The 20,824-nt window shown below is 43.1% G+C and overlaps 1 protein-coding gene across 27 annotated transcripts in view; it reads left to right on the plus strand.

Annotated features, from left to right (window-relative positions):
* The window catches only part of LPP (LIM domain containing preferred translocation partner in lipoma), a 639,448-nt gene that overhangs the window by 295,452 nt on the left and 323,172 nt on the right, over positions 1-20,824 (plus strand). For 26 of the 27 annotated variants that reach the window (XM_045811268.2, XM_087861490.1, XM_087861508.1 and 23 more), the window contains one exon: positions 17,824-17,949. In XM_045811268.2, coding sequence (XP_045667224.1) covers positions 17,824-17,949 — 126 coding nt within the window. The remainder of the gene's footprint in view (positions 1-17,823; positions 17,950-20,824) is intronic. The other variant, XM_087861503.1, reaches the window with a different exon arrangement.

A 20,824-nucleotide genomic window follows, 5' to 3' on the forward strand; every position in this document is an offset into this window, starting at 1 on the left:
AAGGAGAGTGAAGTGACCCGATCTCCATTCAGATGGGTTTCTGCAGTATAGCAGGACTGGACTTGTGAGAAGTGGCAATGCTAGAATGGCTTGGAGTTGACTGCGAGAGTCTGATGAGGCTGACGGGCCTGAAGTGGGATGGGGGCCACCACCCTGGTGAAGGGGAGCTGGAGTCCAGAGCCTTAGGGAGAGGGGGGGCTATGGGAAACGGAGCAGTCCCAGAGGCTTGCAGCATCTTGCCTTTCTTCAGGGGACAGAAATTTGTCTCCTCTCCTAGTGTTTGCCAAATAGGAGGAGCCTTTGAAAAATCGGCCTTCTGAGGCAAGTGTGATACGAACTTTACTGCAGGAAATGGGGATGCCACCAAGCGAAGATTGCCCTCATTAATGAGAGGGTCCTTGCCATCTCTAGACATAAACAGCTCTGTCTAGATCAAATTGTGGCAGCAGGGTGAGGAGAATACAGCGCTGTAATTAATGCTAATTGTGGATATTGCTGTATTGTTGTCATTGTTTTTTAATTGAATATGTATTAAGCTCCAACAGGGTGCTATGAATAATGCCAACTTATAGTTGATTTATCAGAACACTCCAAAGACTTTATAAACACCAATAAATGGGAACTCATAGCACCCCTTCGAGGTGGTAAGTGCTGTTGCCATTTCTACAAATGAAGAGAAGTGAAGGAGATTGTGTTTGCTCGGTTGGCACTGTGGGTGAGAACAGAGTGCTGTCGGATGAGAGACAAGCATTTTCCCTGTCCCCGGGAACTGGGTTAGAATACATTAGTAAAGAATTCTCCTTCAATGCGTTCAGAGTTGTGGGATTTTAATTAAATTGTTCCAGTTATTGTTAGCACTGCATTAGCACCAGGCAACCAAATTCTAGGCCAGCAGATTTCAAATTTAATGTGAAAAACAATTGGGGGAGGGACGAAAGGCGCTTATCAAATGCAGACTGCTAGGCCCCGCTCCCCAAGGTTCTGATTTGGTAAATGTGGGAAGGGGACTAAGGATTTTTCCTTTGAATGGGTGTCTGAAATGCTCTTGCCCTCAGAGGAGGCTCAACTTCCCTTCAAAACCCCAGCCTTTTTCTTCTTATGAGATCCATCTTTAGCCCCCTGAATCTAGCCTCACTCTGAGAGTATCTGTAGGGTCTCCTAGAACTCACCTAGTGTCATCCTATAATATTCTCACTTACAGAACACACGATCAGCTGGTGTTTATGGAAGCCCTACTGTCCATTTGCCATTCTGCTGGGCATACCATTCCTGGGACCTTATCCCACAGGGTTTTCAGAATGTCCCTGTGGGGTTTGCATTATCACTCCCCTGTTTTGTAGGAGGGCATAAAACTGAGAGGGGATGTGACTTGTTCAAAAACATCTCACAACTTCCAGTCCAGTCCTTTCGATTTAAATCCAGGTGAGGGCTCGGGTTCCACTTTGAACCACAGATGGGAACAGAATCCCAACATTGGTGTAAGTGGAATATATCATAAACAAGGTCTCACTGGAATAGGGGAGACCAGGGAGGGAAAGATAGGGACGGCCAATCCTGATATTCCTTATTCCTTGGTTATTTGTCCTGGTTCTGTAATGTAGTCTGGGTACTGCACTATTGCTGAGTAAATGGTATCCATTTGATCATTGCTTAATTCTTCTGTGAACAAGGAAACATTTCCCGGGGAAGGCTGAGGTGAGGCATGAGCAGAATTCTGGAGTCCGGAAGGGCTTCTAAAGTGGAGATGAGAACGGTGAGGCTCAGGACAGCATCACTCCTTACTTCCTGTCCTTCCGGCTTTCTGTATAGGGAAGTCGCCTTTGCATAGAGCTCTGTTAACTTGTATTTCTGAGCGCAGAGACACAAATGCGTGCTGCCTTGTGGATTCACATTCATTCCCGATTAAGGTGAAATCAACAGCTTCCTGTTATAGTCCCCGTACTTACTTTTTTATCAATGGCAAACTTTTTTTATAAAAATAGGAATTCCTGCTAGGAGCGTCGTTAATGTAAATTGTGCACCGCCTAAAATATATGTGATTCATACCATGTGTTTGTTCCCACATCAACACTGCGTCCCTAGATACAACCACTCCTGCCCACCTTCTCCTTCGTCATGGGGACGTGCTTACCCTTTGGAGGTCTCTACCCTGCATGCAGGCCAAGCTCCCTCCTTGCAGACCTGGCAAACTTGCATTTTCTGACCACAGCTGATCCTTTGAGTCTGATCTTCCTTTATTTTTACCTAAAAGAACATTTGTATTTGCCAGGTGCTGGTACATGCCCCGTACTCCTCTGATGTTTTTATGCTCTTGTGGTAAATATCTTACGGATCTTTTCTCCGCTCAAGATCTTCTCAGTCTTCCCTGAGTCCAGGCAGCCTTTTCTAAGTGCTCTATTTTTGTGCTCTAGCATCCTGTGTTTCATTTACTTTTAATACTTACCTGCCTGTATTCAGCTCCGTGATGTAATTATTTGTGGATAAGCAAACCTTTCTAATGGAACTGTAAGCACTCGGAGGGCAGAGAGCCATTGATTTCCTTTTTTTGTTTAAATTCCTGTCCTTCATATCAATGGGGCCTGAATATTTGTAAATATTTCTGGAAAAGTGAATGAAAACTGCATTATATGGAGAAAGGGAAGGTGAGAGAGATGATTGGAACTTGGCATTTTAACTATAGTTACAGCCATGACCTAATTCATGGTAACCTGGTAAGATAATCACAGTTTGATACTTGAAGGGAAGACCTGTCTGGTTTGCATTTCCAGCCTGGTATCATGGAAGGTGCCAGAGCTTGAGCTTTGGAGTGAAATGTTTAAGTCCCCAATTCTAATTCTTCCATTTTCTACCTGAGTGACTTAGAAAACTCTTCCTACCTACGGTACCCTTTTTGTAGAAGAGGAATCATATCTACCAATCTCTAGGATTTTTTTTTTCCCCACAAACAGGAAACTGCCTGAGTAGTGCAATGAGAAATATTTATTCAAGTGCTTTTCTAAACTCAGGCACTTCTCCGTTGATGATGACAGTGCAGAGGGAGCTATGATTTCCTCTCCTCATGTTCCCAGCGGTAATGGCGTCGCAGGCTGTGCACAGTGGATGGAGTGGCCGCTAGGACAAGTGGTGCTACTAGCTCATAGGCCATTTCCCAGAACCATCTTTGAACAGCACATTTGACCAAGATAAAATGATGAACAGATTTGGGACAATGATAAGGGACAGGATGAATCTTTTATTATTAGAAAATAAGATTCCTGACATTTTAGGTAAACCTCCCTCTCCATATCTTATTCATTTTTAGCCTCTGAGGTAAGAGGTAATGTGTTTTTCTGTCTTGTCCTCTCCTGCCTGCTTGCTCGGACATTGTCATCCTCTCTCATCTTCTTCCATTCCCATGGATCAACTGCTGACTCTCTCAACAATGTAACGGAAGGCAGCTTCCTTTATAAAGTTGCTATCCATGACCCTACTTTTGAAATGGGTGTTTCAAATTGTGTCTTTTTAGTAGCTCCTCTATATCTTCTGTATTTTCAGCTATCAAAGTACACTTAAACTAAATGGAAACAGAGTAATTTGGTGCCAGTAAGTGGTTGTAAGTGGGAAAAAATATATCAACAACAATGAATAACTTAAAATTCCTTATAATGTTCGGTAGGTTGCACTTACGTGACTGTGTTGGAATAACAACTTTTGAATCAGAAGAAACCATAAAGATCAAGTTTAAACCCATCATGTTGCTGGTGAGCAAACATAAGGCTAGAAGGAAAAAGTGATTGGCTCTGGGTCACCAGACTGAACTATGGCAGAACCAGGACAGAGTGCCTAGTTTCCTGCTTCTCTACTCTCCTTGCCCACACATCTGCCTCTCTGTTCATAGAAAGGAATTCTGTGGTTGGTCTGGGTAGGTAATCAGGATCACTTTTCTGGGCCTAAATATTCAGTCATCTTCTGACATTAGAAGAAGTTGTAAGTTTCATAGGAGAAAATTGTAATACTGTCTTCTTTTCCTTGATAGGTTTGAGTTTTAGGTGGGAGGATTGGGACCAGGGAGCATTGATTATTCAGGTCACCCTGTCCCATCATTATCACCTGGCTGTTTGACCAACAGCAAATCACTTAAGCTCTCTGGTCCTTTGTTTCCTTTTTGGTACAAAATGGCATTATAGTAGATGCTAGCTAGGATTCTTCCTGTCTCCAATGTCTGTGAATGTCAGTGTCTCCACCCATTCTAGCATCTTTCTTCTAGGAATTTCTGTAGCTCTTATTTGCACCCATGTGTCAGTATTTTATTCTGAACTGTCTTGAGGATGACTTGTCTTCCTTCATTTTCTTGATCTTGTCCCAACAGTGAACTGGAAATCCTTGGGGAGTGCCTCTGGTCCTGTCTTCTGTAAAGTTTCCTCATCTGGAAGGTGGGACAAGAGTAACTTTCTCCTTACATCATAGGCTCTTAAGAACAACAGTTGAAATAAGTGTGAGCGATTGCTTTGGAGGAGATGTTTCCCAGTATAGGATGTTCCGATTCTAGTCCTGTTTCAACCCCTTCACTAAATGATTAGCTCAGACATCTAAGTCACTTCTTTGGGGCACTTTTATTGTATTTAAATCGAAATATTGAAATAGCTCCTCAAATCTCCCTTCCAGTTCTAGTATTTCATAAGCCTGGGTTACCTTTTTCACGTTAATCATCTCTAATCTAGTCACACTTCGCCCATACATCCTTTATCCACAAGTCACGATTGATGGTGCTTAGCACATAGAATCAGAACCACAAATGTATACGTGAATGTCTCACTCCTTCTCCACTTGGATGGCATGCCCCTTTGTGTTATAGCTCTGGCTGTCTGACATGGAATGCTTCACGTGGGAACCGAATACTTCCCTTGGTTTTGAGGGATCACGAAAGGATTCAGAAAAAAAGGTTGGAAGATGATGAGCTGATATATAACGTTAACATCAGATTTCTAACTATTCACACAGGTGCTTTTGGTTCCTTCTGTTATGTGATGGAGGAATGTGAGAAAGGGGCTTCTGATATTTATCGTGCCTTAACTCATTGACCCCATAGTATCAAAATGCAAAAGAAGAAAACCATCTTCCATAAGGTTGTAAAGCAAAATCAATAACAAAAAAATATCTGGCATGGCCTGTTTTCTACTGCATATTTTCTACGGGGAGGACCGACAATATTTTAGTCTGTCTATTTAATTCACAAGTTCAAACGATTTTTTGTTCTCCCCCTGCCACGCCTCAAATTAATGTTTCCTTAATGGAAAATCAAACTGTTTCTTTTTTCCCTGCCTTTTAAAACTTGTATTATTTTATATTAATTGTATTATGCAAAGCATTTCTGGGAAAGTTTCCATGATCTCAGATGACTTTATGGATACCTTTATAAATATTTCAATTGAGTGTATGGCCTACCTGGTCCTTTACAGATATTGGTTGGGTTTTTTTTTTGTTTGTTTGTTTTTGTTTACAAATTAAAGGTTTATGGTAAACCTGCACTGAGCACATTAATTGGAGCTATTTTCCTGCCAGCACTGGGTCCCTCCACGTCTCTGTCAATTTTGGTACTTCTGCAGTATTTCCATTTTTTTGTTATTATTATATTTGTTATGGTGATCTATGACCAGTGATCTTTGACGTTCCTGTTGTTTTGGGGTACCATGCACCACACTCATAGAAGATGACAGACTAATCCATGCATGTGTGTTCTGACTGCTCCAGAGACTGGTCATCCTCCCATCTCTCTCCCTCTACTTGGGCCTCCCTATGCCCTGAGACTCAATAATATTGAAATTAGTCCAGTTAAGAAACCTACAATGATCTCTAACTGTTCAGGTGAAAGAAAATGTTGCACGTCTTTCATCTTAAATCAAAAGCTAGGAATGATTAAGCTTAATGAGGAAGGCATGTTGAAAGCCAGGCTAGGCTGAAAGCTAGGCCTCTTGTACCAGTTAGCCAAGTTGTGAATGCAATAAGGTGAAGCACAATAAAATTCTCGAAGAAAATTTAGAATGCTCCTCCAGTGAATACGTGAATGATAAGAAAGCAAAACAGGCTTATGGCTGATGTGGAGAAAAATTCAATGGTCTGGATAGAAGATCAAACCAGCCCCAACGTTCCCTTAAGCCAGAGCCTCATCCAGAGCAAGGCCCTAACTTCATTGGGTTCTGCGCAGGCTGGGAGAGGTAAGGGAGCTGCAGGAGAAAAGTGTGAAGGTAGCAGAGGTTGGTTCATGAGATTTAAGGAAAGGAGCCATTTCCATAACATAAAAGTACAAGGTAAAGCAGCAAATGCTGATGTAGAAGCCATAGCACGTTATCCAGAAGATCTAGCTCAGATAATTCATGAAGGTGGCTACACTTAATAATAGACTTTCAGTGTAGACAAAACAGCCTTCTTCAGGGAGAAGATGCCATCTAGAACTTTCATATCTAGAGAGAAGTCAATGTCTGGCTTCAAAGCTTCAAAAGCTGACTCTCCTGTTAGGAACTAACGCAGCTGGTGACTTTAAATTGAAGCCAGTGCTCACTTACCATCTGGAAAATGGTAGGGCCCTTAAGAATTATGCAAAATCTACTCTGCTTATGCTCTATAAATGGAACAACAAAGCCTGGATGATAGCACATCTGTTTACAACATGGTTTACTGAATGTTTTAAGCCCACCACTGAGACCTACTGCCCAGGTGGTGGGGGGGAAGATTCCTCTCAAATTGTGACTGCTCACTGACAATGCACCTGGTTGCCCAAGAGCTCTGATGGAGGTGGGCAATGAGTTAACACCTGTTAACACAACACCTGCACTGTAGCCCATGGATCAAGGAGTAATTTCCCGCCTTATTCTTTAAGAGAATACATGTCCTGGGGCTACAGCTACCATAGGCGGTAATTCCTCTGGGTAAAGTTAACTGAAAACCTTTTGGGCATAATAATAATAATAATAATAATAATAATAATAATAACAACAACAACGATAAAAATAAAGCTGAAAAAAAAAGAAAATCTTCTGGAAAGGACTCACCATTCTAGATGCCTTTAAATACATTCACGATTCACAGGAAGAACTTGAAATATCAGCGTTAACAGGAATTTGAAAAAGTTGATTCTGGCCCTCATGGATGACTTGGAGAGGTTCAAGACTTCATTGGAGAAACTGCAGGTGTGGGGGAAACAGCAAGAGAACTAGAATGACAAGCGGACTCTGAAGATGGGACTGAATTGCTGCGATCTCATGATAAACTTGAACGGATGAGGAGTTCTTCTCATGGAGGAGTGAAGAAGGAGGTTGCTTGCGATGGAGTCCACTCCTGGTGAAGATGCTGTGAAGATTGTTGAGATGACAAGGGACTTAGAATATTACATATACTTAGTTGATAAAGCAGCCGCAGGGCTTGAGAGGACTGACTCCCAATTCTGAAAGGAGTTCTGTGGGTAAAATGCTGTCAAACAGCATCACTTGCTACAGAGAAATTGTTCATGAAGAGAAGATTCTATCAACGCAGTCAACTTCATAGTTATCTGATTTTAGGACATCACCACAGGCCCCCAACCTTCAGTGCACCACCAGCCTGAGCAGTCAGCAGCCGGCAGCAGGGAGCGGGACTCTCGCCAGCAAAAAGATCCTGACTTGCTTGAAAGTTCAGTTGATGGTTAGCATTTTCTAGCAACAAAGTATTTTTTAGTTAAGGTATATATATTATATTTTTGGACAATGCTATTGTACACTGAACAGGCTACCGTACAGTGTAAACATAACTACTATATGCACTGGGAAACCAGAAAATTCTTTTGACTTGCTTTATTGTGATAGTTCGTTTATCATGGTGGTCTGGAACCAAACCCCAATATCTGAGGTGTGCCTGCGCCTCCTTTTTACACACACACACACACACACACACACTGCAGAAAAGGCAGCTAGGTATAGTGTTTGCTAACTAGGCTTGGAGGCTGACTGGCAAGGTGGCTTTTATGGATCCTGCGTCTTCAGCTATAGCTTTCCTAGAAGACCTGAGCAGTGATTTTTCAGCTGTCTTTTGCAGCGGGGCTTCAGGGGACATTACTGGAGGCAATGGGGAGGACCCCCTGGGTGGAACCCCAGGCCTCCCCCTGCTGTACTTGAGCCAGTGCTGCTGTGTTTTTCTGCGTGTAAGTCATGGGGTTTTGTGTATAATTTCATTTTCAGCAGAGGGTTCTTCTGCTTTAAAAAGGTTTATGTTACTGTCAAATAATCTGCTTGTGGTTATTATGATTTGCATTTTATTGATGATAGATAACATATTTTCCCATGTGATTATATAGCCATTGTCATGCAAATTGATCTTTATTTTAATTGTAAGGAGCTCCTTTAAGGGTATTATTTTTATTTTATAAGATTAGAATTCAGCAGCAATAATTCAGTGAGTAGGTGACTAGAGCGAAAAGTACATTTTGGGGGTATTTTGTTGCTTTTGCGCTCTTAGCTGCACCGAGCCGTGAGAAACGAGGCTGCTTGTGTGTACGCAGGCATCAACCACTTGACCATGCCCCTGCTCTTACTTACAACTGAGTCAGCTTACACTCTGAAGTGGCCAATCTCAGGTGGGATTAGATCTGGTGGCAAGTGGGCCACAAAGATCAGAAGGGGCAAGTTGTGAAATGTCATTTAGACCCAATGAGAGAACTGAAAAAAATAAGAGGACCTGGAAGGCTCATGCCCCTCATTTTATAGAGGAATAAATTGAGTTTCAGGAAGGGAAACTCAGTCCTGATGGTGTCACAGTTAGATAATGGCTTCCCATAGTCGTCCTTTGAGTGAGTGGGTCTTGTGCGGCTGCCTCAGTCAGGCTGACTGGGGAATGGAGATCCCACAGAGTATCTCCATGTAAAGGAGTTTATCTCAAGAATCCATGTGGGTGGGATCTGGTAGCAGAAGGCTCAGGGCTAGAGCCATCTCTCTTTGCTTTGCCTTCCTCTTCCCTCCCTCCCTCCCACTCCTCCCTCTTCCATCCTCTGCCTCTCCACTATTGGCATGTCCCTTATTCCCCACCTGCCCACTATAATTGGCTTCTTAACTCCTTGTGTGTTTTGACTATTAGTAATTTGCCATAATCTTCTTGGCTTTTCATGACCACAGTTTATCCTCATGGTGGTTTTGTGACATGTGTCTTCCCTCAAATTTATAAGGAAAGAAAGTTTATTAGCCTTGCTCATCTTTTTGTCACTGGCCAAAAGTTAGGTTCACCATCCTGTTCCTGGATCTTTGGTCAGGTGACCAGCCTTGCTTCTGTGGGCCACAGTGTTTTGAAGCGGAGTTACATGGTCCAGAATATGGATCTTTTGGCAACAAGGGATAGTGGCAGAGCTGTTTCCTTTAAAAAGATGTGGGTTGGCCAAACGTTATCAACTTTGGGTATGTTAGTACTGCAAAGTATGAGTTGATACAGAATGTGAAGGAAAAAAATTGAGGTGTGGATCGGGTCTAGTGTTCAGGTTTTACCTTGATGTTTTTGCTTCAAGTATATGAGAACCATGGAAAACTCTCATTGTCTTCTCTCATTACCCTGCTCTCTGGTTCTTCAGTGCTGTGCTCCCTGTGGCCAACCTGTTCTTTTCTTTTGAATCATAAAAATGTTGTCTCTGTTTTGAGAACAGCAGAGTTTGCTCCAAAGATGGCTTTTTGTGGCACTTTTCACCACCGTCCTTAACCTCTGGGGTAGATGAATCTTTTTAGATGCTAAAGAGACTGGAGTTTTAGCCTGGTTTTCCACATTGGAAAAGTTGAATAGTATTTTTGCTAGCCATTGGATAATAAGCTTCTTAGGGAAGGGGATTGCTTTTGTTTTTAAATCCCTTGTCTCTTCTGTATAGTTTTACAAAGAGTCTCAAAAAACCTAGTGTATTCGATACTACTAGGCAGATATGACAATAACATTATTTAGTAGACTATAAACTCTTTGAGGTGAGGGATGAAGCCTGCTTGCAACTTAGCACAAACCTGTCATAGAGCAGCATGGGACCTACTCAGCACAAATCAACAGTGAGAGTTACCCTGTGACTATTGCTGTCATACCGAATGAGACAAGGGAGAGCCAGTTATCAAGTTATTTGGTTGTCAGTAATGCCTTCTTGGAGGAGAGTACATTTGATAAGGCGGATGGGTTTCAGAAAGGTAAGCCCTTTAGCTAAATGAGTGGGAAGGAGAGTACACAGGCATGAATTAAAGCATGTTCTCCCTCTTCCAGCATTTTGGGTCTCTTCAATAAAGTGACATTTCTATTAGATAAAATAGGTCATATTTTCTGTAATTTTCACTACCGTATGCTGCCTGTCGACTCAACATTATCAGAATCAGTGCGATAAGGGGACTTCGATTATTCCATAGCACGGGGGATGATGGTAAGTAGCAGTGTTACTGTTTCCAACTTATTTTTATCCAGATCTTTCTTACCCATTTTTTGGATTGTCTCTTCATATTTTCAAGGCACACACAGACGCAGACAGACAGACTGACACACACACACACACACACACACACACACACACACACACACTTACCCTTTAAATGTTCCTTGTGTTAGAAATTTGCTTAGAGCAGTGGTTCTCAAAGTGTGCTCCTCAGAGCCACACTGTCGACATCCCTTCAGGACTTGTTGGAAATGTAAATTCTTGGGCCTCACCGAAGATACACAGAATCCAGAACCCTGGGGGTTGGATCCCAGGAATCTGTGTTTTAACAAGCTCTCCAAGTGGTTCTACAACAGACTGCAGTTTGAGAACCCCTGATCTAGAATTGGGTTCTTCACAGTTCATTCCTAGCCCCGCCGTGGGCTAAGAAGTACTGGAGCCTCATGTAACTGAGGCTCCAACAGCTGAATTTACTTTGAATCAAAATGCTTTTAAAACTTACATACTCACTAGGACTGTGGCAGCCAAAGCATTTATTTTGAGACTGTGGTCAAGGTAATAGTTAAGTAGCTAATGTTTACTGAATACTTAAGATGTGAGCAGTACTTGGCACATAGGAACTCATTTAATCCTTGTAGCAGCAGCATGAGGAACTGAGGCCCAGAGAGCTTGGGTAGATTGCTTAATGTCACCAAGCTGGCAGGTGGCAGCTACAGGTGTCTAACCCCTACAGGGATGACTCCAGAGGCTTTGCCATTACTTTTTGTGTGGAAGGGGGAGTTTAATAAAAATGATTACGAAGAAATTCATTGATTATATTCTCAGCTTCATTAAACATAGAGCTGATCAATGATAAATACTTAGTGTTGTTGTTCATAGACAGTACAGCTTTTTGGTACCCTTTTGTTATCGCCGGCCGTGTTCGTTTTTTTCATTAACCTTAGAAATAAGGGAATAATGAACTTCACTGACCATAAAAGAAAATAAAAATGAAGTGAAATCCATGCTGTATTATTAATACTTAATTCCACTGAGAAGAAAATCAAAATTGCATGTGAAAGAATCTACTGTTTTGTGTTCCTAGCCTTCTAGGGTTTCCTGAGATGAGATAGTTTTATATTTCTAAGCTATCTGGGATTTTTTTTTTTTTTCCCTAATGAATCACTAAAGGAAGCCCAAGCTTGGGTCCCTTTGGGATTCCCTTGGTGTTACACATGGGGTCTGCTGAAGTTCCCTGAGCTTTGGGAAACATGGTTTAAATGTCATAGATTTAGTACATGTCACATCAAGTTTTCTCTCCCATGATTTGTTTTCTTTCCCAGGTGTGCTTTTGAGCTGTCCCTTAAAAATCTCAGCTCTTCAAATCCCCCTTCTGTGATACGTCCTTGTGATTGCTTGGCCACCTCAAAGATTCTGGACATTGTTGAGGATGAGGTCAGGCCCATGCATAGCTTGAGTGTGATACTGACATGAGCTCTAATTCTAGGCAGTAAGCTTCCTAGGACAGACAATGGTTCTTAATTAACTAGACCGTTCCCCTTGATCCTTTGGTTCTCTTACCAGCCTGAATAGGAACTCTCTTTTTAAGAATGTTGATTTGATCAGGTGGTTCCTGATGTTTTTTCATAGCAGTGGACATTGCAATTTGTCCTGCTCCCCTACCTCAAAACGAAGTGAATACTTAACAAATGACTTGTTGTTATCCAAAGCAGAATGCCCTTATTTCCATTCATTAATGATGAACCCTGTCCCCATTTTGCAGCCACCAGTGAAGTAAGTAGTTCAGACAAGGACCTTCTATGGATGCTAAAACCTTTGGGGGAAAGATTCTTGATGAGCAAAAGAATAGCAGGGTTTTAAAGTGTCACCTCTCAGATAATTTATTGATTTAAAAGGGAAGAGAGCAACTTTTACAATGAAGAAATCTGGTGGACACCACCTTAATCAAGGCATCAAATTTGATACCACTAAACCGAGCCAGACTGTCATCCTGAGCTTCCTGATGTGATGCAGTGGGAAGGACACAGCATCATGCACATAATATTCTTGTCCAACTTGTTTTAATCCAAGTCTATTCATCAGACAAAGCAAGATGGTTGAACTTTTTCTAAGACACCTGGCCTGAATTCTTAGTCCGTTTCATGGAAGACAAAAATAGGGGCGCAGAGGGGAGAGACTAAAAGACACGTCATCTCGGCGTGTGATCATCGATTGGATTCTGGATGGAAAGTAATCACAGTAAATAAAAGGGCATTACTGAGATCACTGGTGAATGTGAGCATGCGTGCGCATTAGAAAATTCCACACCCAGGGGCACCTGGGTGGCTCAGTCGGTTGAGCGTCCAACTCTTGATCTCAGCTCAGGTTTTGATCTCAGGGTCGTGAGTTCAAGCCCCATGTGGGGCTCAGTGTGGAGTCTACATTAAAAAAAAAAAAAAATCCACACCTGCATTACACTTCCCAGGTGTGATCATGGTACAAGGAATTCTTTGGAGATGTAAGCCGAAGTATATGGAGGGGAAGTTTCTACAACTTCTTTCAGATGGTTTAGCTGCAATAACAAATGGAACCAATAAATGTATTTGTTACGAGAGAGAGAGAGATAGAGAGAGAGAGAGCAAGTAAGTATGGCCTAGTGCTGCCTATTGATGCATCTGGCGGAAAGGTATATGGGTGGAGTTCAACTTTTCTGTGAGTTTAATTATTTTTTTAATAAAGACCTTTGGGTATAAAGAATGAATAAATACAATTGAATAATACTCTTTCCTAGCTCTGTACCGTCACTCCTTGTCTATTACCCGTAGTGATAAGCAGTACGGTGGATAAGCCGCGTGTGGGCAAAAAGGTCACCCATTTCAAGTTAGAGTCTTAGAAGTCACCTCCCATGCTATACACTCTGGTTCTGGGCTCTGCTTTAAAGTCTGTTCTTACATGTTCGCCATGGGGAACTCATTACCCTATAATTCTAGTGGCTCAAAGAATTATGATTGTCCAAGTTATAATAAGCCCCGATTGTGGTTTGGTGAGTTGTCACATACATTTTTATTGAATGAATGAAAATAAGTATCTTATAGAAAATAATATCATGGGTGGCTACCTCATGGGGTTTTTATAGCGGTTAGTGAGTGAAAAGACAGTCACTGGACTGCATTGGTATCGAGCTTCTCGTCCTCTCTTCCCGCCTGCACACCCCAGCCACTGCTCCGGTGCCCACTTCTGCACGGGTATGACCTGGCAGCACCTCACCTCCAGTATCTGTCTCTCACTCTCTGCCCTGACAATCTTCTGCCACCATTCTACTTCTTGGCATGAGTACAGGGGAGTTTATAACCCATAGGCAACCCTAAACCTGTGGAAAACTGGAGCCTGAGGATTACGTAGCCTCCTTTCATCCCTTAGGTGGGGAGATCTGAGGCATGCTTCCCAGGGCTCCTTAGAGCACCCCCGCCCCAGCAGAGTGGAGTCCTAGTTGTCCACAGTGTTGGCCAGCTCACTCTAGCACCTTTGAATTGGCCTTTCCCCCTCCCCTGCTTAAATCTTCCAGCCCTTCAGTCTTGTTTCCTGAGAGTCATTTCCCAAACAAGTGACCTACACACCAGCTTTTGTCTCAGGCCTTGTTTTTTGGCAGAACCTGGGCTAAGACACTGGAAATCTCTCTAGTTTGGTCGAAGAGCATGAGAATTGTTATTATTACAGTGACCCCTTAATAGGACGTCATGTAGAATCTAGAAAAGTCGCTTTAAGCAACGTGCCAGGGGAGTCTTCCTTATTGTTGTGGGGCCTTGAGCAGGTGATTGTAAGGCTGCAGGGATAGGAAGTTGGGAAAACACATTGCTAAGGGTGTACGACTCTGTGAGTTGGTTGTTAAGACGGTTGCCTCTGGGATCTAGTATAGAGTGTTGAGAGTAGAGGATAGTTCCTGCATCTACAGGTTCCGCAGAGGAGAGGACCGAGAGGAGCACTGCTGTAGGAAGTGGCAGGAGTTCCATGAGTTAAACCGAGGCATAAAATAGAGACACTCAAGTGAGAAAGAGACCTGTTCTGATCTATAATGGGGATTGAAATATGGCAGCAGAGCTCTTATCAGAAGGTCAGGCAGGGCAGTGAGGGGCTGGGGGTCTTAGTGCAAAATCCCGCAGCACTAGGCTGAGACCTGTTGAATTACGTCAACCTAATAGGAGAAACTAAAAATGAGGAGTAGTCCCAACTTGGAGGGAAGAGAGGATAAGGAGGCTGGATGCCAACTGAAGCCTTACATGTACAGGCTCGTTAAGCACTATAATTACTTGCTTCATTGTATAGCTCAGGATGACTCCATGACTTTTGAGTCTGTGGTTAGATATCCCAGTACTCAGAGCATGGGCAGTTGATGTACTTTCTACTACAGTTAAAGTACAGATGTTGAAGACCTGATTAAATTCTGTCTCTTTACTGATACCCCAAGGGGACACTTAATGAATGATGCTCCCTTTAAGAAGAAGAATAATTAACAATAGCTATATTATTCATATTAATTTATAGTTACTGGTTACTATAATTAATGCTATTTAAGAAAATGATCATAATTATAGCACTTTACAGTTTACAAAGTATTTTCCCATCCATTTTCTTATCTGAATTTTGTAACATTCTTCTGGCTTAGGTAGGGCAGGTGAGGGGGAGGAAACTACGGCCCAGAGAAGAATTGAACCAATCCCCCACCCTTACCGATATAGTATGCTGTCTGTGACGCTATGGAAATACACATAGGAGAATCAGATTCACATAGTTCTCAGTTGCCTTCCCAAACACCAATGTCCTGTCTTTCCATGTTGTACCAGGACCCATTCCCCAGAATGTTTACATGAATGTTAAGTTTTAAAGGGATTTTATTTCTTATACTACTGCCATATTTCATAGTTAGTACTTCTGAGTGGGATAAGGATGAAATCACCTCTGATAGTGGGATTAGCACTCTGAAACATATCTTCCTAGGGCAGAGACCCATGGGCCTTGTAGGGCTTGGTCAAACTGGAAATTCAGAGTCTGAGAAGATATAACCCACCTGCTATTATTACTATTTTCCATTTTTGGCTATGGCAAGAGAGCAGAGGAAAATCTCTCAATTTTCTCAAGGGCAATCTACAAATCTGAATCAGCATGGGAATCAGCATGAATCTACAAATCCCATACAGCATGGGATATACAGACAGACACAGGTGTGCGCACACCACGCTGGGATTCTGATCCCCTTTCTCGAACCTATTCTGTATTCCATATACTAGAGCGTCCAATGCCCCTGCCATACGTCTAGCTGCATTCACCCGAAAGATGCGGATATGAAGAAGGTTGCCGACTGGACCTGTGGCAGAGTCTGTCATTACTCGTTCATTTATTTACTCAAAGAATTTCTTGAACACTTCCATGGATGAAGACCTGAATAAGATTGTGGGGAAACAGTGAGGAGCAATATGGACAAAATCCTGTCCTTATGTAGTGTGTGTTCTCTTGGGCAGACTGACAATAGACGGCCAAATACATAGAAAAGGCACTGTTAGATGATGACAGATATTATGAGAAAAATACACAAAACGGGGTGAGGGGTCAGAGTGCAAGGATCATAGAAATACACTCAGACCCAGAAAATGACAAGGAGGCTGCTTTAGGTGATGGGATAAACATTACCCCTATTCACAGAGGGCTCACAAGGAAGGACGTCACTGCCTCTGGGACCGACAACCGTCTGTGCTTGGCTCTGTGGGGCTGGGCCATGACTTCATAGATGTTGATGCTATCAGGGTTCCTGGGACAGATCAGGTCCAGGGGGATAAACTCACGTAAGCTAAATTCACAAGAGACTGACAGACACACCAGATCCTATTTGGTCTGTTTTCTGCAGAGACTTAAATTTTAAGTTCCAGGAGTCAGGAAAGGTGGGTTGGTGAGCAGGCTACTAGAGGAAAAGGAATGAGTGGTATTAATACTATTATGCTACTGTTATCCGATGTAGCATACACACTAACAAGATACATTACTTGGAGGAGTGTAAGATTTAGTGTTAGCTTAGCAGGGTACCCTATTTTCTGTTGTAGCTGAGGATATTCTGGTTTCTTGGCCAATGCTTTTTCTAAACTCTTTCACACACTATCCTGATATTTAATGGCCTTAGATAAGTTTAACAGAGTTGATTAGATTACACCAATTTCCCATTATTTCATTTTGATTGGGTCTTGCTATAGACACTTTGGAGATATAGATAGATAGATAGATAGATAGATAGATAGATAGATAGATAGATAGATAGATAGATATAGATAGATATAGATAGATATATAATTTTACTTATTTGTCAGAGAGAGAATGAGAGAGAGCATAAGCAGGGGGAAGGGCACACAGACAGATAGGCAGGCTCCCTGCTGAGCAAGGAGCCTGATGCAAGGCTTGATCCCAGGACCCCAGGATCATGACCTGAGCCGAAGGCAGAAGCTTAACCAACTCAGCCTCCCAGGAGCCCCAACACTTTGGTTTCTTGATGGAGTCATAAGAGACACTCTCAATACTGTCCACATCAGTATTACTTTGTCACCTTAAAAGATGATTTTAACTCACCCTGCTTCCAAATCTGAAGACCATCTCAGTTTTTGTTTCCTTGCCTTAAGCTCTAGGCAGACTGTTTGCTGGTTTTCCCCAAGCCTGCTCATGATTCCTGGGAATGCCCTTGTGACAGTGTCTCGCCCTCTACTCACCCCCTGTGCTTCGGAGTACAGGTGGGGGTCAGCGCATGTGATAACATGTGGTATTGACATGTGAAGTCCAGAGAATCTCCGGCTTCATAACCAGTGACCACTGCCACATGCTTCCTCTGCAGCCCCTTGGCTAGAACTCTGAGCAGACCCATTCTAGTGCACTTTGAAGGGGCATTGCTTGGAACGCACTGTCTCTCTCACAGACACATCTGACGCCCACACTTAACCCGCTGATTCCTCTTCCTAGACCATCAGACTCCCGCCTGTGCCCCTTCCTGCTCCAGCTCAAATGCTGCCATTCTATGTGATGGTTTCTGAACACAAAGAACTTGTAATGTCTCCCCAGCTGGATCTGTTCCTTCAGCCCAGGAGTGGAGACATTTCTTTCCTTTTACTTGTAGACTCATCAAAAAAAAAAAAAAGCCTCTAATGGATGTGATTTTAGGCAAATCACTTAATATCTTTCAGTTTTCTTATTTGTCAAAACAGGATAATTCTACTTCAGGTTTTGTAAAAGATGAAAGAAATGAGGTGCAGAAAAGCTTGGACAAAGCCACACTGTAACTTGAGAGATTTGCACACAGACTGATATCACTAGATATTGGAAATGTTTTTTGTTTTGGTTTTGCTTTTTTGGTTTTTTGGTTTTTTGTGTTTGTGTGTGTGTGTGTGTATGTGTTTTGTGTAACATGTCTCTGTTGCTTCTAGCAGGGAAATCCTGGAGGCAAGACCCTTGAGGAGAGACGTTCCAGCCTGGATGCCGAGATAGACTCGCTGACTAGCATCTTGGCCGACCTTGAGTGCAGCTCCCCCTACAAGCCTCGGCCCCCACAGGTAAGAGCCCTCTGTGAACGTGTCCACGCTGCCAACCCCAGGGAGGCCACAGCGACCTGAGCGAACAGGCCGTATCTTGTTGCCCTTCCATTCTTTTTTGATCTTCTCAGAGTCAGTGTTCTACATTGTCATTTTTGTTTTTTTAATATCAACGTATGCTAGTTGACAGAAACTTCAATTGAATTTGTGAGTATTTTTTTAAAGGAACACAAGAATGTCATACAAAAGTGTGAAAACCAAACCTGCTCTTACTTTATTGCCCTGTACTTCTTCTGGCTTTCCCTCTGAGGGCTATTTTGTTATGTGTTGGCAGAGTCTTCACAAATATGCTTTAGCGTGGCGAGGGTCAAGTTAAAGTGAGGGCTGCGTCTTCTGTACAGAGACCCTTTATGTTGGAGATGGAGGTGGCTTCTATTTTGGGTGGTTGTTGCAAGTAATGCTCTGAGGGACATGTCCCTGTCCATTTTCCTTGGAGTTCCTTAACCGTCTCCGATGCCTCAGGGTGGGATTTCTACATTGAGGAGCACGACTTGTTTTACTTTTCTTTCCAAAGCTGGTGAACAGCTTATAGTGGCATCGGCGCTTTGGAAATGTGTATTTCTCCTCCATCTCACCAGAGTTAGTGATAGCAATTAGGATCTGTATTGTAAGTGCAAGTGGAGCCCTCTCATTAGCTCTTCTGTGCATTTCTGTGCTTACTTTGGAGCTTGGCCACTTCTCTGCTCCTCAGTTTATTACCTGCATCGCAGAAGCTCATCTCCCCCTGCTGTCGGTCATCGTGTCTCTCTCGGGTCTCGCGGAGGCCACAGCAGATCTATTCGAGGGCTTCCGGGTCCTCAGAAGACAGCCAGCAGAACTCTAGGTGCAGACATGGGCCTGGCACTGTCATCACTGTTGTTCGACTCGTGTGATGTTTGCTTGACTACGTGCTAGTGCGTTCGGCACCCTGGGCCTCGTGCTGGTTCTTGAACAGCAGCTCCTGTGTTCACAGTGGTTTCTTTCATGAGCTGAAAGCCAGTCCTGCCTCTCTGCTGTCAGTCATTTCCACACATAAGATGGCAGTGCTTTCCTCGTTAGACATATTCCCATGACCCCTTCTACACACGTAATGGGGCCGTCAGCCGCATGGAGGCACAAGGTGAAACACCAGAGCTCCACCGGGCCTGCCCCTGGTGAAAGTGCATTTCACTGCTGTCAGCGTGCCCTGGGCGGCTGGTATGGAGCAGGCGCTCTGGTCTGTTGGGGGAACTGCTGGGAGAAGGAAAGTGAGCCGTTGAAAGGGAGGAAAAAGAACCACGCTGCCATCTTCCAAGAGCCCATGGTTTCAGAAGTCATACTCTGGCAGATACGGTAGAAGTACGTGAACGTGGCAGGCTCTGAGAAGGTGTGTCAGAGAACCTGCCTGTTCAGCTGGAGGGAGGGGGCACTGCATGTTGGGGGCCAGAAGGGAGAAGAGCCTGAGCTGGAAAGCAGGAAGGTCCAGGGTGCGGTCAGGGCACTGCGAGCCGCTGGGTGGCTGCAGAGGACGCCCCTGAAGGCTTGGAGTGGCTCGAGGACCACAAGGTTCCCTACCGACAGCCTGTGCACACGGTGGAAGGCCAGATTAACATTCTGTCCTGTCATTTATAAAGATAATGGGGAATAGTTGAAGGTTTTCAAGCAGGGGAAAATTACAGTTCATTCTAGAAAAAAACACAAACAAAAACACAGAAACAAGACCAACGCTGGAAAGATGCCAGAGGATGAGCCCAAGTCGAAGAATTATTCTTCAACGAGCCTTGCTTACTTCATCGCTCCTGGCCATTGTTTGATGTTAAACATTTTCTCTTATTCCCCCCAACACATACCTCAAGCCCAGTGTCTCAGGACGGCGAGACCACTGACTTTACAGCTGGACTCACCTGTCTTATGCTCAAATACTTCTACAACCCCCCACACCGGCCCGCCCTTTTTAAATAGGGCTTTTCTTTAGGTGGTTTTGTTTTTTTTTTTTAAATCTCCTAAATTTTTGTACCCTAGTATATACTAGGGAGGTTCTGCTTAGAGGTTTTTGCTTAATGTAGCTTTCATTCTTTTTTTTTTTTAAGATTTTATTTATTTATTCAACAGAGATAGAGACAGCCAGAGAGAGAGGGAACACAAGCAGGGGGAGTGGGAGAGGAAGAAGCAGGCTCATAGCAGAGGAGCCTGATGTGGGGCTCGATCCCATAACGCTGGGATCACGCCCTGAGCCGAAGGCAGATGCTTAACCGCTGTGCCACCCAGGCGCCCCTATAGCTTTCATTCTGGAAGGCTCTGTCTGTGCATGCCTCCCATAAATCTCTGCATTTCAGTGGGTCAATCAGCATCTACATTTCTGTTTGAGCCATCGTACTGTGCACACAAACTCGTAATCACAGATATTTGGACAGTACTTTACTGATTGTAAAGCACTTTCATGTATGTTCTCACTTTAGTAAGAGACAGATGCCTCAACTCTGAGATACAGAGGGTGTGCTTAGTTTGCAGTGGGAAACAAAGATGAGGCAGGTAAGTGACGTATCTCAGGGCATAACAGCTGGACCTTGACTTTTTTTTGTGTTTGGTTTTAAGTTCCAGAACAAGATTGAGGATGCCAGGATTTTTTTTGTGTGTTTATTTTAATTTTTAATTTTTTTTTTAACCAATGACAAGACTATGAAATCAGTCATATGAGTAACAGTATCCCTTAAGTATGGCTTTCTCATAAAAAAACATTTAGAAGGTTAAAAAAACTAATAATGGGAACCCTGAAATAGAAGAAGTTGAGGATTAGGAGAAAATCTACTTTCAATATGCCTGTTCCATTCAGAAATTAAAGAGGGCTCCTTTCTAACTTTTTTTTTATTATTCTGAT

Source organism: Ursus americanus, chromosome 4, assembly GCF_024610735.1.
Source record: "Ursus americanus isolate L20-20 chromosome 4, mUrsAme1.1.p, whole genome shotgun sequence".
NCBI lineage: Eukaryota > Metazoa > Chordata > Mammalia > Carnivora > Ursidae > Ursus > Ursus americanus.